The sequence below is a fragment of the Setaria viridis genome, chromosome 1 (assembly GCF_005286985.2).
Source record: "Setaria viridis chromosome 1, Setaria_viridis_v4.0, whole genome shotgun sequence".
Taxonomy (NCBI): domain Eukaryota; kingdom Viridiplantae; phylum Streptophyta; class Magnoliopsida; order Poales; family Poaceae; genus Setaria; species Setaria viridis.
In genome coordinates this window covers 29,815,481-29,840,528 of record NC_048263.2, presented here as the reverse complement: position 1 = coordinate 29,840,528, position 25,048 = coordinate 29,815,481, and the positions used below count along the sequence as shown (strand labels likewise).

The 25,048-nt window shown below is 46.4% G+C and overlaps 3 protein-coding genes across 3 annotated transcripts; 1 reads left to right on the top strand and 2 right to left on the bottom strand.

The window, feature by feature from the left end:
- Window positions 1-4,197: 4,197 nt before the first annotated feature.
- On the bottom strand, window positions 4,198-9,606 carry LOC117860770 (vesicle transport protein GOT1). The gene is made up of 7 exons (XM_034744148.2): window positions 9,395-9,606; window positions 6,872-6,956; window positions 6,027-6,118; window positions 5,840-5,920; window positions 4,975-5,072; window positions 4,823-4,898; window positions 4,198-4,638 (listed from the first exon to the last, which is right to left on the bottom strand). Exons 2-7 carry the CDS (start codon window positions 6,897-6,899, stop codon window positions 4,606-4,608), a joined length of 408 nt encoding a protein of 135 aa, XP_034600039.1. The 5' UTR covers window positions 6,900-6,956; window positions 9,395-9,606; the 3' UTR covers window positions 4,198-4,605.
- Window positions 9,607-14,588: 4,982 nt separating this feature from the next.
- Window positions 14,589-17,889, top strand: LOC117841988 (protein VERNALIZATION 3). The gene is made up of 4 exons (XM_034722321.2): window positions 14,589-15,172; window positions 16,026-16,087; window positions 16,194-16,234; window positions 16,634-17,889. Exons 1-4 carry the CDS (start codon window positions 14,981-14,983, stop codon window positions 16,861-16,863), a joined length of 525 nt encoding a protein of 174 aa, XP_034578212.1. The 5' UTR covers window positions 14,589-14,980; the 3' UTR covers window positions 16,864-17,889.
- A 108-nt stretch (window positions 17,890-17,997) lies between these two features.
- LOC117855633 (RNA-binding protein P) lies at window positions 17,998-20,181 on the bottom strand. Its single transcript, XM_034738022.2, has one exon. The coding sequence runs from the start codon at window positions 19,576-19,578 to the stop codon at window positions 18,277-18,279; it is 1,302 nt and encodes a 433-aa protein (XP_034593913.1). The 5' UTR covers window positions 19,579-20,181; the 3' UTR covers window positions 17,998-18,276.
- Between the last annotated feature and the right edge of the window lie 4,867 nt (window positions 20,182-25,048).

Sequence of the window (25,048 nt, the reverse complement as noted above, 5' to 3'; positions counted from 1 at the left end):
GCCATGCATTCCTGTAGATAGATGTGGACATTTGAAAAAAAAAAGGCAGCAAGTCTTGCTATCGTGATCGACTAATCTTTCATATGTACAGCGCAAACTCAGTCCACTGCACGGACATAAATATATTTGGTCACTGGGTGCATATGCCCCCTTAAATTTGAAAAGAAAACATTGGTTTTACGAAAGGAGAAGCCTATGAGCCCGCTTGTTTGAGAAGCGGGAGGCGCTAAAGATTTGGGTTCGAAACGAAAGTGGTTTTAATCTGTTAGCTTTGCAAACCATTGCAAATAAGGTGAAGCTAGTACAACCGGGCAGGCTATCTATGTTGCTTATACAATTGTGCGACCCCATATTTGTATTTTTTTTTTGCCCACGTCACCGCTATAATAGTATTTCTAGCGTGCATTGTGTGCCACAAAGCAAACATGAAAGAGCACAGGCCAATTTTAACCAAACCAAACTGAGCTCGTCAGCCTAACAAAAAGAACCGAAGTCCTCGGTTTGTTTGAAATTAGGTCTTTGGATTTGTAATTGTTATTTTCCTGGATCAGTTGGCGGTGTTTTTTTTTTAAGAAAGACACCAAAATAGTGCCTCGTATCTAAAGGAAAACATAATGGCCAGTACAAAAGAACAACTTGACACAAATCGACTTCTAAAAAAATAAAAACCGAAAATATTTTAGGTCATCTTCTTTCTTAGATTATTCGCAGCCCACTGGAAGTTGTTGAAAATGCACTGAAAAGACAGTAACACTAGCAAGCTTGGGCGATGCAAAAGGGTTTATAATACTTTAATGGGTCTAGAGTTTGGAAGCTAAACAAGTCATACTATATATATAGATGGTGTGCAAGAGCACACCAATATAGCTTCGTGGGCTGCAGATGTACGTGATGGCTCAAGGCACAGAAGTCATGGGATTATTCCTAATGCTGTAAAAGATGAGATCATTTGCAAGACCTAATTCGTAAGACTTGAATAGTTCAACGGCGCAGCTGACCAAGTCCCTCCGCCCACGCGCGCAGCTTCGGGTTCGGGAACTCGGGACCCTCGGCACCGGCTCGTATCGTGCGTGCGGCAGCCAGGCCAGCAGCTAGCTGGATGCCTGCATCGGCTCATCGGCGTTCGGCGCGGACGGGGGGCTCCGCACTGTTTCTGATTAGGGACCGTCGAGCAGGGACTGCACCAACTAGACCTGAAATCGTGGCCACACAAGCACCCATTTGCAGGACAAAATGGTTCAAAGATTTCACAGTTTCCAAGTAGTGAAATGTGTCGTTCAAACAAAAGTGTACTGAACGGCTCAGTCTGAACCTACTGCTACCTAATAAAACACGCCATCAAAATCACTTTCTACCAGTAGCCAGTCATGGATATTGCCTCAGACATATTTGTAACAAAAGAATGGGGATAAACGAGTGACATTTGCAGTGTAAAGTCATGCTATGATCGTCCATACCTTTTTTTTTCCTGTCTATACGTCAAGCACTCTTTCGTTATAAAATGCATGAGACAACTTCGGTGTGCAAAAGTTGACCTAGGTTAAAAAAAACTTAAGAGAGTAACAAGATCATGCATGCCAAGCCGCAACCAACGGCGGAATCACAGTATAGCTACAAGGCTTGTACTGCTGTGCAGAAAAAGTACAAAAGCTAGCAAAGTAAGAACAACAGTTACTTACAATTTAAGCACAAAAAATACAAAGTTATATATCATATTTCAGAGCCTGTCATATAATCCCAAAAACATTATCCAAACAAAGTCTCTGCCACCGATAAACTGTGATTTTAGCATAGCAAAAAAAAAAAAAAAGAATATAACTGTTCGGTATGCTACCTCTGGTCAAGAATAGAACTATTGAGACGTGTCCTGAATTGGATTCACCCCCAATAAATTTGAACATATTCTAGGCATGACGGCAGCAAGCAAGATCGCTTGGGCATCCCACCTTCCCTAAATGGTTCCTAGCTCCAAGCAATACTATGCTTTCTAGAGCAAATAAAGGAATTAATCCCCACTCACTAAGATACCTCTAACCGACCGAACACTTCATTGCTTTGGTAGTATAGAGTACCTCAAAAGCTATACAAGCATCATGTAATCATAATCACACGTCATTAAGATGTTATTAGCATAAGTAAACATAAAGCGCCGCTAGAGACACAGGTGCATAACTAGATATGCTAGGCTACTTATTTCCTTTTTTTTTCTTTTCCCTTTCTTTCAAAGAAAAGAAAGGTAAACAAGCTATATAGTGTATGCATTCGTTTCAAAAAAAAAAAATAGTGTATGCATCAACTATGCAATTACTATCAAATATAACCATCAACCAAACATCACGATACATGAAGACATATGAAACTATGTGAAGAAAGCATGTAGCATCGATCGATCTACAAAGTCAAATCATCATGCAAGAAGCATATCACCACAGTAATACCAAAGCTTAGCTTTTGGGCATTAAGCATGAACCTATGAGCAGGAAGCCAGGAACCATGGTGAGAGCTGGATGCAGAGGTTTATCGACCGATTCCCGCGTTGTCTGCAACAAGAAACACTTGAAACCACCACTCCCGGATCAGCACAAGGCAAGGAAGGGATCGATAAACCACTGCGCCCAGACACCACCTGTAGACAAAAGATATAGCCTGACAAAAAAAAAGAAACATTTGCACCAATGCAAGAAACTGAACCGAAAACAGGGGTGGCAGCCAGCCAGCCACGGAGCAGCACAAGAAACACCTGCGAGAGATCACATGTAGCCCATATGATGAGTAGATAGATGGCCAGGCTGGCTGCTGGCTGGGTATGCTATGCAAGAGGGAAGCTGGGGTTGGGAGATCTGGATCTGGGATTTATACGCCGCCATTGGGTGGAGGAGGATGTGACGGGGGGGAGGAGACGGGGAAGAGGAGAAAGGGGGTGGTGGCGTGGTGCCGCTGCGCAGCCCAACAGTGGGTAGGGGTGGGGCACCGTGGTGGGGGAAGAGGACTAGGAATCTTTCTGGTGCTGTGCCTGTGCGGCGGTAGATGGACGAAGAGAAGAACACTAGTGGCGCTCGGGTTTGCTCATCTTTTCTTGGGTGAAAGAAATCGTGGAAGGAGACGAGCTATTGGGCGCGGGGGTCCCTCCATTTGCTCTGGCAATCGGCACTGTCGATGATTGTTGGTTTTGACGCGTTGCGACAAGCCACTGCAGAGCAAGTTGAGTGAGCGCAGCTGGATAAGGACAGGTGTTGCCACTGCCTACTCGCCATCTGTCTCTCTCTCTAGTTTGGCATGTTCCCTCCGATTTCTTCAGCCAATTGATTGAGGATCAAATCATGTATGTGCGCTTAAACTGCCAGGCCTGATTGCTAGAAAAATTTGACCCAGTGGCTTGAACTTGGTGTAAGTTTGAGTTCTTGTAAAATTCTGTTGGAAGAATCAATGGAGTTTGGAGATGACGGGAGGACACATACATGCCAGTGTTGGTAGTGCCAATGGGTTGGGTTGAATAAGCCCTGCACTTTTGCAACTTGATGAATATGATGGCAGGCACCTGAAATATCCCTAACAAAAAAGAAGCATCGGAAGATTCGCTGGCACAATGTTCTACACAGAAATCATGAGAAACGAAATCTTGAAATTTCTCCTCTTCGTCCACTGCTGGACAGCAAGCAACAAATCACTGTCAGATTAGAAGAATGCGATGGGGACGTGCAAGATCTCTAGTGCAGCATCACTGTGGGTAAAGATAAGGCCCGTCAGATGAAAAGCCTCCGTAACAAGCTTCAGACCATGATAGCCCTGGACTGATGGCACGTTACGTCAAAAATTCAAGATTCAATGGCAGACATGATTGCGAACGCAAATGGTTTATCAGCAACATAATCTGAACGAGACATCTAGTCAGCACTAGCACATAAGAAGTTCATGTAACAGCATGACAATAATAAAAGAAAGGACAAGGGCATCTTGTCCTTGAAAAATCCATGCTAATGCTACCATGCGTCCACCAATTAGTTTAGGCAAAACTATCGTGGCGCAAGTAAGCAGAACGTCGCTATCATGAATGACGTCAGCCGAAAGAATCATAAATGTCACCACCTGTAGACTTCAAACATAGAAAATGATATCTGCAACGAAATTCAAATACCACAGCCGTTTCACCCTGTGAAGGCCATTAATTGGACAAAAATGAATCAAATCACACAGATATTAGTCATCAGGTGAGCTATCAAGCTCCTTGCAAGATTTCTGAATATAGTTTCTTCTACACAAGTTTCTTGCAACTTGCAAGTAACGTGGCAAATTGCGTCCAGATCCCAGGAATCGGAAATAAACCAGGTGTGATCACTATAACCCCACAGTTTGTTGTCGGGATGATGAAAGGCAATGAGGTCCTGTTTCAACAAACCGAGCATCCACCATCCAACACCTTTCGAAGCTCTACTTTGTCTAAATATGAACAATAATAAACTACTCAGAACGACTGAATATTAGAATCCACAAAGTATGCATATGCACACAAGACTTGAAAGATCATTTCGAGGCAAGGTGAAGGGTACAGGTGGTTCTTGTATCAACATCACAACTGCATGCTATATCTTGGCAGTGCAGAAGGTTTCAAGCACGCTTACGCCTCAACTGAGCAAACAGCTGCAGGGATCAGATTAAGGCTCATGCATCAGTTATAATCTAGGATGGCTACTGGAAAAATTCAAGCTCATAAACATTTCTGTTGAGGATATAAGTAACTGTATCAGAAAGACCAGTTTGAATTACTTTTAAAATCCTGTCAAAAAATAACTTTAAAGGTTCCTCCGAGAAATGGAAACTTTACCTGGAATGGGTATTGCAGAATCCAACCAATGATAGGTATTTGATATAGGAACGCCTGGATGGGAGGCCCATAACCACTGCAAAATTGGAAGCAAAGGTCAGTAACAATGAAACCAAGAAACAAATTTAAAATGAGGGTAGTTGGACAAGGACCTGAAGAGCACAAAAGATCCATATAGTTCCATGATTATACCAGCAACAGGCCAACGGACAAAAAGAAGAAACAGACCAATGAAGAAAGGTATGGATCCCTGCAGATAAGAATAACATTATCTCTTTAATGGGTGGGCATGGGACAAATCACTGAGGTCAGCATTTGGAAGAGAAATAATATATTAGCTAAGACTAATCAAGAGGGACATCTTAATACTAAGACACTTCGATTTGCTAGGTGGATACTATTGCCACAGCATGCATTCTGCAACAGTAATACTAATACCCTGCATGTCCTGTACTTGTGCAGGGCTCAACTTTAGCCACATGTTTGTTTGCTCACGTGCAATTTTCAAAACCACAAGGCTAGTGATTGCCATGGAGGGAACAAAACCACATCTCAACAATTTCAGTCACTGAGAAGCTGTGATATTACTTTCTTGCTTAAGAAAATGTGCCAAGAGAAGCAGTGACATTAATACGCATAAGGTTAACACCAATTGAAAGTTTGACCAATCCAGAAGTAACTAATTTGTTCAAGATGTGGTAGACAAAAATAATTATCATATAACAAATATTTCATGCAAATATAATCTCAAGTCATAATAAACTAACAAACAAATAATAATAATAACAATCCTATAAACATCCTTGCAAGTTGCAACTTATATTTCTAGTTCATCCATATTTTAACAGCCAATTTCCCAAGGTCAAAACAACCAACCAATTCATACACCTGGAACTTTATCAGTTCAAGAGTGTACAACAAAAGTTATGTTTCAGAACGTAAAATAGAAGCTGGCACAAACAGCGCATAAGCAAACCACAGAGTTGCGGTCCTGTATCTATGAAAGCCTAGAAATACCTTAAGGTTTGCCTTCTTCGTGAAAAGTTGCCACATAGATTGCCATCCAAGTAATAGGCCCACTCCAGTCAAAAAGAAAATCTAGTAGAATGTAGAAACAATGTAGGAGAACGTGAGGAACGAGTTATGCTAACTTCATTGGATACATAGTTTTACAACACAAGGACTGTGAATTATAGTATCATACATTACCCAGAGCCAACAAGCCCCTATCGAAGAAAAGGATAACACCAAGGAACGAGAATAGGATGCCGAATCCCACCAGACCTATGCCAATCTCTTCATATTGAAACATGGGGAACAAAATGAAAATCATTAGCATCATCTTAGATGGAAAGAAGCAAACAGTAGATCAGTGAATAGGAACAAGTGAAACTTTTTTTTGTAACTGAACGCAACTTCTAGTAGATCAGTGAATAGGAACAAGTGAAATTTTTTTGTAACTGAACGTAATTTCTATTGCACATACGATATACTGGTTCTCTTTATTTTACTGAACATACATGCTCAGAATCTCAACTCACCAAGCCCTAGCCTGTCATGTTGTTTTCAAATATATCCAGTCAGGTTTGTGATTCTCAACAAATTCAATGTAAACACAAAACATGTCAAGGAAAAGGTCTGAGAAATTTTACAGTATGCAACAAGTATTATAAGGTGCTCCCTGTGTTGAAAGTATAATGCACAGTTCAGCACAATCTCCAAGACTGCTGATTTCTCTCATAATATCATTGCAACAATATTATGATCATTTGAAAGTACTTTCAAACATGAATCAGACGGTACCATTTCGTTATCCTACTATCAAAATATCGAAGACATAGTTGATCAAAGACTAATAAGTTTGAATATTGGAATGTGTGCATGCCTTATAGGGAGTAGCAGTCTAGTACTCTCTACTCAATCTTTTCATTGCATGCAGTAGAACGAAAGAGAGTTCTGATTATTTCTTCTGAATATGTAAACAGGAAGGGCCAATGGAAGTGCTTTAATTACTTGCAGCAAGTAACAGTATTGAGAATAGAACATTACTTTTGATCTCACTGATCTCGTAGGCCATTGCCTTGGCAGTTGAAGATAGAAATACAGTTTCACTTCAATCGACCACTAACTCAACCTGCACAAGATACCAAGCATTGATTTCTTAGAAGGTAATCCAGTCAATAACTCAAGAAATGGAAAACACATAGCACTCCAATATTGCCACTTTAACATAGACCAATTTAATGCTCTTAGTAAATAACACTACAAAGTATACTCCATGGCCCCTGTTTTCTTGCTTCCTCTCATGCTCACGACTAACCACCAGGTGATAGCCCAGGTGAAGTCAGCTACTAAGGATGAGGAACTAGGTCATAGATGAGAAGGACAACTAGATGAGAGCTAGCTTGATTTTTGCTTGATCAACTGAGAAGACTGACGTGACCTTATATAAGTCCGGACTCCGGATGCCCCTAACAAACAAAGCTAATCCAATCCTCACACTGACTTCCCCGTACTCAAAGTGAATTGTCTAAGTGCTCTCCCCTTTAGGCTTTGAACCTGGAGCTAACAATATTATCTCATTTCTAGCTAGCATTCCCATCTCTAATCATATCACTCTAACTATATCATCTCCTGTCATATGTCAAGGGGGCTATGCTGGCCATGGCCCTCTTGATCCACACCCATGACACATACCAAGGATCACGGTCCGGGTTATCTTTAGTTGGTCCAAAGTGCATCTCATCTGAACTACCATAATGCACTAGATATGAGATGTCTAGTTGGGAAGAAAATGAGCACAACCGGGGCCAGAGCAATGTGACAGTTTGCTTAGGTATTTTACTAACACAGAAAAATTGATGAGTGATTTGCTAAAGTGGCACTTCGGCAATGCTATGCCGCTATGTTTCTCCTAACAAGCAGTGCAAATTACAGAAATGGGCATACCCAATGCTAAAATCTCGCACATAATGTGGGGTCTAAAGAAGGAATTCTGGGTAGCCTTACCCTTACTTTATTTTGCAAGGAAGCTCATTCGAACCAAGGACCTCTAGGGATAAGTTGAGATATTTTACCACTGCGCCAGGTCCATCCTTATTGAAAATTATAGAAATGATAATAAAACATGTCTAAATAAGTGGTTGCCCAAGGCAGCCATATAGTTTGCCTACGTGCTAGGTAATACCATCCCCCCTAGCCCCAACTTAGCCAATCTCATGGCCAATTAGTTTATAAGACACTGGTCTGTCGCCTGACCACCAACTACAAGACCACTGATCTACACAGACAACAAGTATTAGTCACAACCGAGAAGGCTACAACTTCTAATGGTGAGAAATAACAGAAGATGCTCTTCATTGCAGAAAGTGGGGGCTACACAATGAAGAAACAACCCATGCAAAATGCATTGCTAGCTGCACCGTTCATCTTCATATTTGCATATATTTGCAGAGTAGCTTTAATTTGAAATTTGGATAGCTACTGTACCAGAACTAACATGTACACTAACTCTGAAATGTTTGAAAAGAAAAATCTGCAAATAAAAGTAAGCTTCATATCCTCCCACAGAATAATCATCATAAGTCAATAGCTTGAGGATGGTGCAGAACTGTAGTGCATGATTTTTACTGCAAGAGTTACATGATTGGATGCTAGCCAGAAAAACCCAAACATTGAATTTGTTAATCGTTCTAAAATATAATTCAAATATAAATATGCTTTAAAAATAATATCCATGCTTGTCTGCTTGTTACTGCCTTATCCTACATAAAGTTTATAGTAAGCTCCTGCTGTGTGGACAACCCAGTCTGAGCTTTCTAGATGTGCGATGGTTATGCTCGTTTTCTGGACTCTTCAGAGTAAAATTTCCCAGGATGCCAAAAGCTATGGGGAAAAAAGAAACAGGATACACCAAATCACTAGCTGTTATGTAATACAGCAGGGACAACATAACTCAGATAATTTGCAACAGCAAACTTCAATGAGTGGCAGTATGAGTGACACCTCACTCTTTACAAATGTAAGATCCACTGTAGGATTTGAATTTTGAAGATCATGTTAAGTGGTCAGGAGGGCAAAATGTGAACTAATCTGGACCTAGGTAAGTCCAAACAAAATGCAGTCATCACACCAGCAAGCTTTCCATAGCTCAACGCAGCCCAATTTTTTTCTGAAGACATATAACTTGGCAATGACTTGACTTCCAAGGGAAGAGCAGTTGTCGAAGGCACATGCCAATTCACAAACGGTACCATACAATGCCAAAACCAATTTCATTTGGGCAAATTCTACGCATCACCAACGCTAGGGCAGTTGACTTTCAGCTAATATGTGATGATCCCAGCATGGATTCCCATGCTCTGGCGATTCACACGCCTAAACGTTGCACATCACGGCGCGGCCACGGTACCAGCACGGCAACGCAAGCAGAATAGCAGCACGGCACGGATGGCAGCAAGCGGCGGGGACCGGGGACAACCTAGTCACGTGCACAGCAAACAACGCCGGATCGGGCTGCGCAGGCCGCGGAGAGCGGGGATATTGGGGGAATGGTGGAGGATTAGGGCTTGCCTGCCGACGAAACCGGCTTCCCCGGACGGCGAAGCTGGAGGGAGACGAGACCCCGCCGCGAGCCTGAGTGCGGCCGTGGATGACGCCGAGAAGGACCCCGCGCGCGGTGGCCGCCGCCGGGTCGCCGGCTTTGGGTGGTGGCGGTGGGCGGTGGTAGAGAGATCGGAGGGAGGGGGAGCGCTCAGCGGAAGGAAAGCGAAACAGCCAGACAGGGCAGCGCTGGGCTTCTGGCGGGTGGGTCCGGCACCCGGAGAGTGGGAGACCGCGTGAGCAAATGGGCCCGGATCAAACTGGGCCTTTTCTTAGCGCTTAAGCAGAGCCCACGGGTTTCTCTGAAAAAGAAAAAAGAGCGCGCGCGCGCGCACAACGCAAAAAGGCGTCACTGTTCAGAGTTCAGCAGTCCAACACATGGATGGACGACGCATCTCTTTCATTTTGAACTAAAGGACGACCATCTCTCTCTTTGACGCTTCCGTCAGCATATCAAACCAAGATCTCCGGGATCGTCTCTTTTGCCAACGTGAGCAGCGGATTCCATCGCATTTCCCTGTACCGAGACCTAAATCTGGACGAGGGGGTTTGCACTTTGCAGGCACATTTCGAGCAAGCCGACGATGATGGCAAAAGTCCACGCCGCCGCGCCGGCCGCGGGGACTTAGTTTACTCCCAACTGCGCCGCTCGCGTACACCATTCCCTCCCTTTCGACCATCGCCGTCAATCTTTGCATACATTCCTCACCTTTTAGAGAGATGCGATCGTAAAGCGCGATGCTGGCCTAACAAGCCAATCATGGAGTCTTTGTCAGCTCACTCCTCTTCACTGTCCTTTTTCACTGTCCTAGCTGAATTGCTGATTGCTAGTCAATGCATACTATATACAATGCTGCATGGATCGAACAGTTTGATTTCATCAAGAAATTGAAGAGGAATATGTATGATTGCAGCGCATCGATCTTGTTAGTGCCGTCGTGCTTGGAATCCAGCGCTGTTCGCAAAGTGTGCAAGATGCTGACGATGCTGGCTGAATTATATGATTGCAACTAACTGATCCGCAAATGCAGTGGGGGAGGGTGTAGATATATGGGGAACCATTTGGTGAACTTTTGGGCAAAAGGGAGGTATCCGACTTTGCTGCTTTCAGTTTTCTGTGCGGCAACTTGGATGCACACAGGAGATGGACTGATGATTGGACAGTAGCTAGAGCTTCATGCCCGGGCGTGCGGCTCTTCAGCTTGAATGCTTGATGGCACGCTACCTTCCCTTTTGACCGGAATCATATCTGCACATGATGTTTGGAAAATCTGGCCGAAATGTGCTCGTTTCATCAGGGTAGCAGCAGATTGTTTTCAGGTAAATATAAGCATCGTATCGCCTCTCGCATCGACAGCGATGGTTAGATCGTGTCGTCGATCGTGTGAGGAAGGAATGATAGGTCGGGCAGATACGCATGCGCGGCTGGGTGCTCACACGAGTTCTTGTCTGGAAACAGACGGTGTACCATCCCATGGCTGCTGCTTTACAGTCTCAGATGATGCGAAACCGCACATGGGCGGGGTCCGATCCCTTTCTTTCTATATAGGCCCAAGTTGCTAGCTATGTCGTTGCGACCCGGCCTGGGACGACGACGACGACCATTACCGGCTGCGTGCGCTGAACCGCGGCCGAGAGTGGTTTCAGACAGTGATGATCGGCCATGACGCAGATGTGTCTCAACCCTGAAATGCAACACAGGTGGTTGTAGGCAGGCCCACAGGTCGGCCAACACAGATGGTAGTGCCCGGTGTTCTATGACACAGCCTGATCGAGCTCTTGCACATTCTCTCGTTCAGCTCTCGTTGTCATCTTCATTAGATGTTTGCTTTACTGCCACAGCTCTAGACATAGCGTATAATTTACGTACATAACAAAAGCTATATATGAATCTAGAAAATCCAAAACAACACGACATACAGTTTGAAACAGAGGGAGTACTATGCACTATCCTTGAAAACGAACCTGGACGCTACCACACTGTCAGGAACGTTCCGCTCCCCGGTTTTCCGGCCGCCAGGCAACATCTACAAGCAAGAGTTTCCATAACACTTTAATCTTCTAGAGCGAACAAGTTAGCACAAGATCAACAGGTTATGAACTACAAGTTCTGTACTTCTGTAAGAGGGATCAATGGTATGTATAGTAAGCATGCTGATGCCTTGTAGCAATATACAAGTTGCAAGTCTTGAACAGATACAGCATGTTACATATATCTGATTTCCCTGAAGAAGAAAAAGATACATATGCAGATTCCCTATATATGCTACATTTTGCTTTCAATAATACAAAGCATGACCAAAGCCTTTGTTCTCTAGTCGTCTAGATTATTCTGTGTTACATCATCTTTGCACGCTAGACTGGCTACATAGCCATTTTAGTTGTGCGTAGCACCACTAGCCACTGCCGACATGGCTAGTTGGCCTTGGCCGGTACACAGGAGAACGCTCCAGAATAGCCTCCGTCCGCGCCGATTTCGGAAACGGTGGTGCAGCTTTTATCGGATACCATGGTATGCATGCCGTGTGAAAGGATACGAGATGTGCGCCACCGCTGACTTGCCTCCAGCCTCTCCAGGCTCCAGGTCTATAGGAAAGTGATAAGATCACGATGCCACGCCACGCCACGCCACGCCACGCCAAGGTAGCAGCAGCACACTGGGGTGAATGGCGTAGCAGCAAGCGATCATGTTCATATCCATCCATGGCGTCTGGCACTCGGCTCGAAACACCGGCGCCACACTCCATTCCATTCATGGACAGCGCTGAGGGCTGAGGCGAACCTGCAACTTGCACAGCGCGTCTACCAATGCCGCACGTACGCCGCCCCCCATGGCACCCATCTGCTTAGCTCTGGAGTAGTTAGCAGCCGTTGCTTTCAGCAAAGAGGCAGGAGAATACCGGCCGGTAGATCAAGGTGGCGTTTCCAGAAGGATTCGCGTTCTCCACCGGATTCCGAGAGCGATCTTGATCGGCTCAGCAGCCGCTGTTGCTCTGCAGGCAGTGACAAGATAAAGCAGGTAGTAGGTAGACGACGGCAGCGGTGTATGTTAGGTACGTAGAGAAGAATAGAAGATGGTATATACCAGCAGTACCTGAAAACTGCCATATATGTTAGGTTGTTACTCGTACCAGAATTCGCAATTCAAGGGTTGATCAAACAACTTGCAATGTCGACCAGAAACTTGAAACCTGTAATATCTGTGGCTGAAGCTGCTCGGTGCTACTAATTTCTTCAGGGATCCTTCCAACTTCGCGAGAGCATTGTCAGGGTGCAGCAATCTAGCACATCTTTGGTGGAGGTTTCCTGTTTCTGGAAATTGTTCAGTGCTCAATACCGTCCAATGCAATTCCGGCGCTCCAAAAGTTTCTCTGTCAAATGTCCGTTTCCAAGCTTTGACAACCCATGTGAAGTACATCCTTTTTCCAAGTTGCATTCACCATTGGAGTGGCTGGACCAATGGGACATGCTCACGTGAAGAGAAGAACTGCTTTACTCGCTGGTCAAGGATCAAGAATGTGCAATGAACCGAAAAGAGTTCCATAGATTCCAGTCATTTCGCTAACTTTGCGTCCGTAACCCGTGCACCATCATGTCAACTAAACCCTTTCAGTTCCATGTTCGGAACTCGCTTAAGTGGCTGAAGGTCTGGTATTAAGGATTGGGAAGCAAGTTTCTACCTCTTAGCATAAACTTTTAAGGCAGAGTAGAGCTTCTCTGGTCGAATTTGAGCTTCTTGACACAATGCAACTAGTTTCATCTTTCAGGCTTTCGGTGCAGAGCTGAAACATGGATACCTGATAGCCTGCACAGTGCAAGTAAGCAGAGAATGCAATATCAGAAGAATACAGTTCACACAAAATCTTGCATGAAGTACAAGAACAAAACGAGATTCTATGGTCCCTTAGTCGAGATCATTGTATACCTTATCTGTCGCAGCTTTGCCTCCTCTTTTATCTTTGAAGACCATATCAGCTGCCGTAGACAGTTTATTTTCACTGAAAAAAGATCAATAATTGGGAGCAGAATCTTTCATAATTTATTGTGGCACAAATTTGGGAGGCAACATAGGTTAAAAGCAAATGAGTTTCGCCATAATTCAACTAAACTCGCACTTGGAGCCCCTCCTCTGAAGATCATACTCCGCAGTTACACTAGAATAGAAGAGATGTGGTTGTATGCCTGCATTTGCAAAACATGCTCATTAGACACCAGAATATGTAGCTTTCAAACAGTGATCTGGAAATTTACACTCGTGATTAGTCAACTTGTATTAACATGTCTTCAGGTAGATCCTAAACACTATGGAGTGCATAGTCAAGAGTGGCTCTCAGAAAGCCTATGCTAAGGTACACAGCTACATGCATAACTTTCTGAAACACAAAGTGATGTACGGTAACATTATAATATGGAAACAGAACAAAAGGGAAGTAAATTCTAAGGAGGAAAAATCAAATGGATTTATGGATTTATACATTTAGTGGCACATTTGTTCTGAAAAATACAATTTCAGAATACATAAAGATTATCTTTGACCACAAACTAATGTTGGCAGATCAGAATAGATCATAAAGGAATCCATTACTAACATATCATATTTGCAGTATCAATTGCTAAGAAAGAATAAAGCTCAAATCCCCCATCTTTACAGATATAGAAAAAGAGAGCTGTTTCTCAGTGGCAAATTTGCATCATGATTGATAGAGTGAGTGTTGACACCCCACATAACAATCGTTAAACAAAAAGTAGCAGTTCCTACTTAATGTTTGCAGGATGACCTGAACATGATTCTGAATTCTCGATGACAGCATGCAGTGAGATAGACCATACACTTGTACCACAAATTAGCATCTTGGGCATCTAATTATTGAAATTATTATCTTAGGAGCAGACACCGAACAATTGATGCATTTGTGCAGAAAATCCCCACCACCTTTTATCATTGCAGTATAGTATGCTCGTTCCACCAAGCTTCTACTTGTCAAGAAAACCTCTTGGTTATTCATATTACTTGGAGTCGGAGAGTCCATTCTTGTAAAAGTGCCATCAACACACAATCATTTTTCAACATGTTACAGAGCAGAAAGACAGAAAGATAAGAACCATTAAGGCTAAATGTTGGTCGTGCGGCCTATTTCAAAAAAAATCTGAGAATGAAGACACTAAGGGGTTAGTCTGGGAGATAACAGATAAGTCAAAAGGCAATCTACTTTTTTGCTACGAACAACTATTTATTAGACTCTAGATATAGGGAATAAGTGAATGCGATGCATTAGATTTTATTCACCTACGTGGAATTGCAGTGAGCACTCCTTCCATTGGTGTAGGCGCAGAGGGTGGACAACTCGAAATATTTCGAGTGATGGCAACCCATATCATTCTTTACAGCATAAAGCAAGATACCATGGCGTCCAGAGTATGTTTCAGTCATCATGAACGGTACATCATTGGGGACCGGGAGTATATATAGAGCACCAGCCTGCACTCTTCACTTCACCCAAGTTCACCCTTCAGGCCAAGTTAGCTCGTCTTGAAGATTGCCAATCGTAGCTAACCATGTCAAGGGACCCACTTGTCGTTGGAAACGTAGTTGGAGATATCTTGGACCCATTTATCAAATCAGCATCACTCAGAATCCTATACAACAATAGGGAACTGACTAATGGGTCAGAGCTCAAGCCGTCACAAGTAGTCAATGAACCAAGGATTGAGATTGCTGGGCGTGACATGAGGACCCTTTACACTTTGGTGAGTTCATAACCACATGTCTACCTCATTGCAGCATGCTAGGATTTTAAACTATAGTAAATTTCACTTTGTGCCATATAAATTGTATTTTGTTTGGACCTGGTTTAGCACACTTTCTTTTTACACATGATGAGTTATGCCTTTGCACTAGGGTACACCATGAAACCTATAGAGAACTCATGAAGTCTCATAGAACCTAAATGAAACCTCATGAATCATGATCAAAATTCATGAGGTCTCATGTGAATTCACTCGTATTTCAAAAAGTTTCAGTATCTATAGATCATTGAAAGCCATGAATGTTGACCTTTGTAGATTAGAAAGCTGTTAATGCTGATTTAAAAAAATAAAGTTTGTACTTCCACATTTTGGTTCATATATAAGCTATAGAGATGTCCACCTTTTTTTTGGCTAGTGTCAGCAAATATACCAGCATGTTTGGACGCAGGACACTGATCGAGAATCAATATTATAGACATGTATCCAGCTACCTAGTATTTAAAAACCCCGAACCATGATGATTACCTCCAGCAGCAAAATGTTACAAATGTGAATATTATAAATATCTTACATTAACAGAAGCCACTAACGTTTGAGTAGATAAGTTCAGAACACTTCAATTTGTTTGACAAAAGTGTCAAACTATTCGACAGCTCATATGGCTCAGAATCTAATCGTATATTAATATTAATATAAATAACACTGTAAAATGCCTTAGACGACAGGCAAATGTAGTGTCATTTTAAAATAAAGGTATCTGCATCAGCACCATTTACTGCTTGGTTTAGTAAACCCCCATATGCATGAAGCTTTAATGTTTATGTTTCTAAAGAAAATAACAACTTACCACTAGGTGATGGTGGATCCTGACTCACCGAGTCCAAGCAATCCAACCAAAAGAGAATACCTTCATTGGTAAGACCTGAAAAAAATGTGATGAATGAATTTACTGTTACTTGTGAATTCTGCTAAAACAACAAGGAGGAAAAAGAATTACTTATGGTGACAATCATGCATGCAGGTTGGTGACAGATATTCCAGAATCAACAAATGTAAGCTTTGGTGAGTTGCTCCCCTGTCTCCTACGTCTCATATTCACTATTTGAATGTTCATTTCCAACAAAGTCAACAGAATAAACCATGCAGTGCTTTTTTACACCCAAAGAATGCAAGCTATAACTGGTGAAAAGGTGTACGCATTAGTTACTATTTACTAAAGACTAAGTGTATATTCACAGACTTACAAATTTTGTTCCAGATAAATATTTGAATAACTGGCTTAGGCTGGTGCACCATGACTATCTAGTAGCATTTGGCAATGTCTAGTTTCGGTGTGGACTAATTTATGTTAAACTTTTAACCCTGAAAAGGCCAAAGACATCTTAAGTAACAACAGTTCTAAACTTGGGAACATATATGCATGAACTTGCTCTGATAAGTTCTATTCGAACTATATTTCAGGAAATGAGGTAGTAAGCTATGAAAGTCCAAAGCCAACTGCTGGAATACATCGCTTTGTCTTTATCCTCTTCCGCCAATCCGTCCGGCAGACTATTTATGCACCAGGATGGAGACCAAATTTCAACACAAGAGACTTCTCAGCACTTTATAATCTAGGACCACCCGTGGCCTCAGTGTTCTTCAACTGCCAAAGGGAGAACGGGTGTGGTGGCAGACGATACATTAGATGATATTGCAACAATAACCTCTTCTACAGGAGGACTGACGGAATTCCGGATCAGCATGCCGGAATGCCGGATTAACTGGTATAGCTTCCCTGCCCTGCCATGAACCGTCGTGGCACCATGCCCGGCGCACCACCGCTGCCGCCTGCCGGCCGCGGTCGCCGGACCCCACACGGCGGCGCCCACCCTCGGCATTGTACCAGGCAAAACAATGCCGTGGCCTGTAGGTTGCCGCGCAGCGGCATTTCATGGCTCGTACCAGGCAAAACATTGCCGCTGTGTTGGTTTAATGGCTCGTGTCCCGGTTTAAAACTGCGATTTTTTCCCCATGTTTCCGACTGAATTAACTGTTTCCTAGGTAAATCAGAACAACAGGAAAAAAAATGCCTATAAAAAAGGTCGGATTTGTTGCTAATGCCTCGCTGTATGCACGAGTTCTCATTTGATGTGTACTGGCCACCGCCGCCTATGGCTCATGGCTGACACCAACTCTGATTGCTAATGCATGAACCAAATTGAAGCTCCGACGTTGCTGCATAAGTTCTGTGTCTACCCAGTATAGTCCGTGCAAGGCTCAGATAATCCACCCCCCTGCTCCTCGTACAAAAGGATAGGCAATCTGTGCACTGATTTTCACACCCCCAGAAGCTGTTTCAGAGCATCACAGCGTGGAGAAGATTCGAAGAAGACTAGCATCCTACCGATTCATAAACAGGGGTAAACAAAAATCAAGGAGACGCAAAATACAATCATAAAGAGGGATATAAGTTGTCTTCTCCATTAGTTAGCGAGACAGCGTTTTCAACTTGGAATATTGGCACATATTATTTCAGATTTCTTCATCCATGTTCAGAAAATGAGAATAAAAAAAGGTGTTCAAAAGGTTAGCTGCAAGTCTGTAACTTCATAGGATCATAGCCCTATCGAGCAAGAGGCTAGTCTTGTTTGAATCTTGTCAAGGATGCTACCCAGCAAGCTTTCAGATTGTTCCTGTTCTCGAAGCTGCTATGCAGCAAGCCTCCAGTTCCATGTTACAGAATTTTTTTCTGAAAGCTACAGCACCACAAATCACACTTCTCTCAGTTTAAGAATAAGTTTTCAGGTAATAAGAACCAAACTAATTCTGATAAACAGGTCCAAGGTTGCTCTTGTTTCCAGGAACAGGTCCAAGGTTGCTCTTGTTTCCAGGAACAACGCATTCACTTACAGTCTTACAGATTAAGAGTCTGTTCTACAAACTACACTATCTACAAAGTTACATTTCCTAGTAATTAGATATCATAATAATCTCTCCCATGATAAGCAGGGCAACTGTAAACCATGGGAATGAGATGTCCAAGGTTGCAGATTCTTACTTCAGTGTGAAAATAGCATTGAGTCCCTCCTAGGTTCTGTAGCAAAATGGCATGATACTTTCACCTATCTTCCCAGGTAGTGCTGTATCAAGCCAGGCCTAGTCGACAACTGACCAGGATGCAAAGAAGGTGGCATGGTATTCTTTGCAGCTCCCAGTGATGCTGAATTGTTCGACCCAATTACAGACACCATGGGTGATGCACCAGCTCTAGCAGCGTCATTCAATCCAACATGCCCAATTGCAGCCCCACAATGACTTGGTGGTGTGCTTGATGTGCCATGAACCAGCGAAGAGGGCACAGCCGTGGTGACAGGGGCCGCACCAAGGATACCAGCACCACCAGCAGGGACATTCTGACGAAAGAGAGCTATGGCCGTGGCTGAGCTACTCCCCTTCGCCTTCAGCCCAACCGACTGATTCAACTGAAGCAGCGAGGGCTTGGATGTCAATGCAAGGTCTTTGGCCTGGACGGAGGACAATACCGCGGTAACGGCGCCACCATTGCTCTGCACACCTGTGTCTGTGGGTGTGGCGGCAGCATGCTTCGGATTGCTCCCCCTGTATGCGCGCCGGCACTGGAGCTCGCACCCGTCGAACACCTTGGTGGGCTCCTCGAGGGCCTTCCTGAGCCCCTCGGGCGTCTTGTACAAGAAGATGGCGTACCCGCGGAAGAGCCCTGTGGCCCGGTCGGCGCCGAGGGGTCCCTCCTCGATCTCGCCGAATTTTGAGAAGAGCCCCCTCAGGTCGTCGTGCGCGGCGCGCTCGGGCACGTTGTCGACGAAAAGCTTGCGGTCGGAGGAGGAGGACCGTGCGACGGGGCCGAGGGCGGCGAGCTGGCAGGCGACGGGCCGGCCGTCTACGCGCTTGGACGAATCGGCGAGAGCGCGGCGCGCGTCGCAGCGGCGGCGGAAGGTGACGAAGCCGTAGCCTCGGCAGCGGCCCGTGGCGCGGTCGGCGACGGCGTGGCACTCGTCGAACGCGCCGAAGGGGGCGAATGCGGAGGCCAGCGCTGCGGAGGTAGCGCCCGGGCCGAGGCCGTGCACGAAGAGGCGCCGGTGCGCGGCGTCGGAGGCGGCGGAGGCCGCGACGCGGGCGAGGAGGGCGGGGCTCCGGAGGCAGGCGTCCGTGAGGAGCTCCAGGAGCTCCTCCCTGGTGAACGGCTCCAGTAGCTCGCCGATATCTTTGTCCTCCTCCGCCGCAGCCGCCTCCGACACCTCCTCGCGCTCGACGGAAACCGCAGGCCCCGCCATTGGTGGGTTCGTCGTCACGGAGTCCTCGCCGTCGACTTCTTCGCCGGTCGACTCCCGATGGACTCGCTCCGCCGGCGGCTCGACCTTGCGGGGCCGCTTCCGCTTCCGACCCATGAGGGATTTGGATTCGGGGGTTGGGGTTAAGATTTTGCGCGATCGCCGGCGGGGTAGTGGACGCGGCGGGGTCGAGCGGCGGCGGCGCAAAGTCAAGAGCGCGGTGTTTTCTACTCCAAAAATTAACTCTCGCTTCTTCGAACAGTCCAAATTTAATCAAATTCTCGTGCAGAAAACTCGCGAGGCGCATCTTCCCGCCGCCCGTGGCTCCGGCGGCACCTCCACCCCCTCTGCCGCCGCCCTCCACAAACGCCGACACTAAAAAAATTGAAGCGTAACGCCCTCACCGCCTCCACTGCCCAACCGGGGATCCCCCGCCGTCTCAACCACCGCCGCCGCCGGCCGGCAAGCCACCCCGAGCTTTCTTCTTGGCCCGGAGGCTACAGGTAACCCAATCTCCAAACTCAAACCCCGAAATCCAACTTAAAGGCTCCTCGACGCCATTGCCAGACTAGGAGAAGAAGTAGAGGCGTGGCGTTCATCGATTGGTCAAAAAATCGAGTGCAGGAGCTCCTTAAAACGCTCGTATCTTCAAATAGATTTAGTATATGAAAATATATTACATGATTAATTTATTAATATTTATTTTGTACTAGTGCTATTTTGTATAAATTTGATTAAATTTAAAATTGGTGAACTTTTCGAGAAGCGATAGTTGCACGAGAGTTGCAATTTTTTCAAAGTACGGAGGGAGTACTGTTCAGAAGATTTCGGTTTATCACACACGGTATAGTTCGCGTGCCTGAAATGAAATCTCATGATTTTTTTTTGCGAAAAAATCAGCGTTAGTAGCTTCTTCGGCGCCGCGGCTGAAGGGGAATCCGTGAGCGGAGGCCCATATGCGGCCCACCGCACTCCCCCCTCATCGTTGCGGCTGATGAAGTGATGAGCATGCACCATCCACATTTAAGATTTAATTTGAGATATCCGACCCGAGTCTAAGACACTCAAAAATCTGTAGCAACAAATGGTTGTTTCTCTTCACTATTTTGCCTGATGTTTCAAGACTCTGTATTGCCCGTGGGAGGCCTGGCAGTTTCTTTTTCTCGAATGCGCATCATTGTATCAAGTAGAATAGCTTTGTTGTTTTACTTACTCCGCGGAGCCAAAAAGGCTCACGCGAAACACTCCACACTAGAAAAATGCAAGAGGCATACGAGTATACAACCACTACTCTAATTCTACTGCTATTATACTCGAACTTAAGATGACCTAAGCAGCGAGCGCCTGCCATCACCCAGAGATCGATGTCGCTCTTGATGCGCTGCAACAGCTCTTGGGTTGTGGACGAGCACTGGTTGAATAACCGTGCATTTCGCTCCTTCCAAATACTCCAAATCACCAGCATGAAGAGTATGTTGAGTCCCTTCCTTCTCTCTCGCGGCTGTAATTTCGTCAGCTTGGTCCACCAATCCCGCAGCGAGATTTCCTCATCGCTGAAACTGCAGTTGCAGTTCATCACCGAGGCTGCTACCCACCAGGTTTCCTTAGCGTAGGCGCAATGGACGAGTATATGATCTGAGGTCTCATTGATCACAAAGCCAGCATTTGTCCTGCGCCTCAAGTCCATGCCGTCGTCGACGATCAGCAGTCCAGATACGCCGATTAGTTGCCAACCAGATGAATTTTTTTTTTTACCCTAGGTGGTGCCCAGCTCTTGCAAATCCTAGCTGCCCCTTGCAGCCGTGTGCTTCCAGCATGCATTTATGTGTAGGCTGACGCAGTTGTGAGAGTCCCATCCGCTGTCCAACGCCAGCGGAAGGTGTCCTCGCGGCCCTCGTCAAGGCCGATCGCCGACATCCTCTCCCAGATGTCAATGTACTCAACCAGCACTTGTGAAGTCAGACCACCTCTGATGTCCTGTGTCCAGCGCCCGTTAGCCAAGGCCTGTGAGACCGTTCTACCCTTTCTGGTTCGCTTGGAGACCGTCTCGTGAAGTGTAGGAGCCAGCTGAGCAATGGATTGCCCATCGATCCAATTGTCAGTCCAGATTCCAGAAGAGGGTGCTCCGTCCATTCCCAACACCGACCGTGACCGATGCTCTGAAGAAGGCCTGGACTTCAGGCTCGATGTGAATCTATAGTGCTGACCACAATTTCCCTTCGTCCACTTTCTGCAACCATAGCCATCTTGTTCTCAGCGCGTAGCCGCGTACCCTGCCAGCTTGAGGTCAATCATGCCCAATCCTCCATACGTTGTCAGTCGGCAAACATCATTCTTTCCCTTTACCGCCGTATCTTTCCCTGTCCACAGGAAGTTTCTTCTAATTCCATCGCGCTTCTTGATCACCCATGGCGGCAGTTTGTCAGACATGCTCAAGTATACCGGCGACAAGGAGAGCGTCAACTTTACCAATGTCAGGCGTCCGCTTTTATTCATCAGCAGGCCTAGGAAGGGCTTTGGTGTGTGTGTGTGTGTGGGGGGGGGGGGGGGGGGGGGTTGGTGGAGCTGGGGGCGAGCAACATATATGTAATTAGTACATATAATTTTCTATTTGGTATAGTAAGCATTCGAAGACCCATCACAAAGCAGTCCATGCTGTAGGTAACTCTCCCTTCCAGTTCTATTCTAATTCATCGAGCGGAGGGCAGGCCGCAGGCGGAGTTTCGTTTGATCGCTTCCTACCGCAGCGATCCTGCCTGCCCATCGACGCGCTCTGGCTGAGGAGAGGAGACGCCTGCGCCGATCTGATTGGCTCCTCACCCGGTGAGGCAGCGATCGGCAACGGCAAGGACACCGATCCGATTCGCTCGTCACGGTAAGCAACACACCGATTGATTAGTATTCTTATTTGTATTTTTGTATACGCTATGCTTATGCCGATTGTGCCAGGGTTAAATTTTTTTTCTCATGACAACAAGTTTGATGTTGAGTTGGATGATTTTTTCTCTGAATTAAAAGTGTTGCAAGTATCTTTGTCAGAAGAATTGATGTCAGCACCTGAGATACATCCAATTTCAAACGCCTTTGATAAATCCAATTTGAGCAGCAGCTTTGGTATTTTCCGTTTCTTCAGTAGCGCCGCGGATCGCTATACAAGTTTGAAATTGTCCAGGATAGATCTTCCTCTGAGATAACAATACTCTGAAAAATCTCCACAGTTTGCACGCGGAAACAAGCCCTCACGTCACCCTCCCCATGGGCGGCAGTCTCACCACCGTCAGACCTCCCCGACCGCCTCTAGTGCCCGCCTTGCCACCACCGGAAGCCCAACCGGCTCCCGAGGATGATAGCAGCGGGCAAACCGGTGGCCCCCAAGGACAAAGCCGGGGTGGGACGGTGCAAGGTGCTGGAGCAGCGGAGGGCCAGCCCTGCCATGGGCGGATCTAGCCTCCCTACCCCCAGATCCGCCGCCCCCAGCCCATCTTAGCACGATGCAAGCAGGCAGCAGCAGAAGGGGAGCAGGCGGTGGCGGCGACTTGTGGCCATGTAGCTGTCGATGTGCGGCAGCTCGCTGCGGGCGTCTTCCTCACGCGCGTCGTCGACGAGCTCGTCGAGGCAGAGCACTCCCCGGCGAGCTTCCAGAACTCCCTCTTCATCGTCCTCTCCTCGTCGCACGTGAACCGGTACGACGGAGGTGGCGTTCCCAGCCGCCGCGAGAGGCACGCGCACAACACCTCATGTGTTAGGGACGGGTGACCATGTCCTGCCCCGAGCAGGGTGGTGGGCACTGGACTTCGTGTTGATGACTCCTGGGGCCTGGCACGGCGGACTCTTGGTGGCCATCTTGGTGGGTGGCACGCGAATGAAGGCCGGGCAGTCGGCGTGAGCAACGGAGGAGCGTAGGTCGGGAGAGAAGCACGGCGGACGGGTGGAGCACGCGGCAACCGGGAGGAGCGTGCTGCAAGCCATGTAACATGGAACGACAAGCGAACGCTTGGCGTCGACAAGGAGGTGCAGGCAATAGAGGGTGATGCGCGTGGGCAGCGGTGGAGGGTGGCGACAAAAACAGAGGTGGAGGTACGGCGGCGGCGGCGCCTCGGCAGGGTTGCCATAGCAATGGTCCGGGAGTGCCAAACCATGTGCGTGCAGTGAGGGGTTGTATTGCTCCAGGCGAAAGCTATCACCGCCCTTTGTGCTGGTGGACATGAGGGCGACGCTCTAGGACGTCGTCTTCCCTATTGGGGGCGCCATGTTGGAATTACGACCCTGCTGCACGGGGTTCTCTAGGTGAAAACCCTATCTAGATCCTGGACAAGCGATGACGGCGCCATTGGTGTTGTGCCCTGCTTGGAGGCGTCGTCTCTAGAGACCCAACTTGGTTCGTGGCATTGCTGAACCATTGTCACGGGAGGCCACTGCCGATGGCGGCAACCGCGTGGTGAGCTGAATGGGTGTTGCCGAGCCCATGTGCAGGCGATCGAAGTTATGGTGGTGGCTAGAGGTTGTTGCATGGTTGTCAGAATTGGCTGCTTGTAGCGGATTGCGGCGGTTGACGTTGCTTGGCACCAGTCAGTGCGGTGTGGGATTGCGTCGGAGAACGGCGCTTGCGGCAACAGTAGTGTGGGATGACTAGGCTTGCAGCAGACTACAGCAGGTTGCTTAGCTTGGCTGGATCCCAGCTTCACCGGATCATCACCCGCCAGTCATCAAAGTTTTCCCAAGCACGCTAGCACCATTGCCGGCAACCGCTGAGCCGCAAGCTCTACGCCAGTCACCGGCCACCCTGAAGTGCTCCCCCAGTCACTAGCCAGCACCAGAGCGTCCTTAGCCTCACCCCTTCGCCCCCCGCCGGCTATAAAAGGCTTCACTCCCTCCCCTCGCCGGCGCACACGCAAGCCTTCCCCACACCAGAGCCCTGCCGCGCACCTCGCCATGGAGTGTTGCCCTCCGACCATCCCCGCCGCCCGCTGAGCCCACCAGTGCACCACCCGCGAGGCCCTGCAGCCTTCAGAGCCTGCCTCCGGCCTTCTTCACCATCACTGGCGCCGGACGCTGCTCCCCGCCGCCATGCTCGGAGCACCATCGTGGACCGCTGCCGTCGAGCCACCTCCGCCCAAGCTCCTTTGGGCAAAAACCCTCACAGTGAGCCCCTGAAATATGAAACCAACTTTGTTAGACTCTGGATTTTAAATAGTTTCACAGAAAAATAGTTTTGGACATGTCACTGTTGTAGATTTTCCTCTAGGATTTATTTTGTGTTTAAGCCTTTAAATGCCCTATGAATCACATAAAAATGCTAAAAATGCAAATCCACCGCTGTTAGTTCACTTATGATGTGCTTGTTCTAGATATGAATTTTGTAGTACTAGACTAGATGATAAACATACTGATTTGAGTCACACATTGAAATGCTAGGTTTGATCTTGCCTTTTGCTTTATAAATGGAAGAAAATAGATACAAAAATGTGAAACCACTTTTGTTGAGTTCCTGACACCAGTGCTTCCCTAGGAAAAATATTAATCTCTGTTTGAAACATGATGAAGCTTGCTTAAACTTTTCTGCAAGGCTAAATACAAGTAATATATG

Excerpts from the sequence above, each read along its gene's own strand:
- LOC117841988 (XM_034722321.2), top strand. The coding sequence starts at position 14,981 with ATGTCAAGGGACCCACTTGTCGTTGGAAACGTAGTTGGAGATATCTTG. Across the intron at positions 16,088-16,193 it reads AAAAGAGAATACCTTCATTG|GTTGGTGACAGATATTCCAG; the intron begins GTAAGACCTGAA and ends TCATGCATGCAG. Across the intron at positions 16,235-16,633 it reads ATCAACAAATGTAAGCTTTG|GAAATGAGGTAGTAAGCTAT; the intron begins GTGAGTTGCTCC and ends ACTATATTTCAG.
- LOC117855633 (XM_034738022.2), bottom strand. The coding sequence starts at position 19,578 with ATGGGTCGGAAGCGGAAGCGGCCCCGCAAGGTCGAGCCGCCGGCGGAG.
- LOC117860770 (XM_034744148.2), bottom strand. The coding sequence starts at position 6,899 with ATGGCCTACGAGATCAGTGAGATCAAAA. Across the intron at positions 4,899-4,974 it reads GGATCTTTTGTGCTCTTCAG|TGGTTATGGGCCTCCCATCC; the intron begins GTCCTTGTCCAA and ends CCAATTTTGCAG. Across the intron at positions 4,639-4,822 it reads TTCTGCAATACCCATTCCAG|CTGTTTGCTCAGTTGAGGCG; the intron begins GTAAAGTTTCCA and ends TGATCCCTGCAG.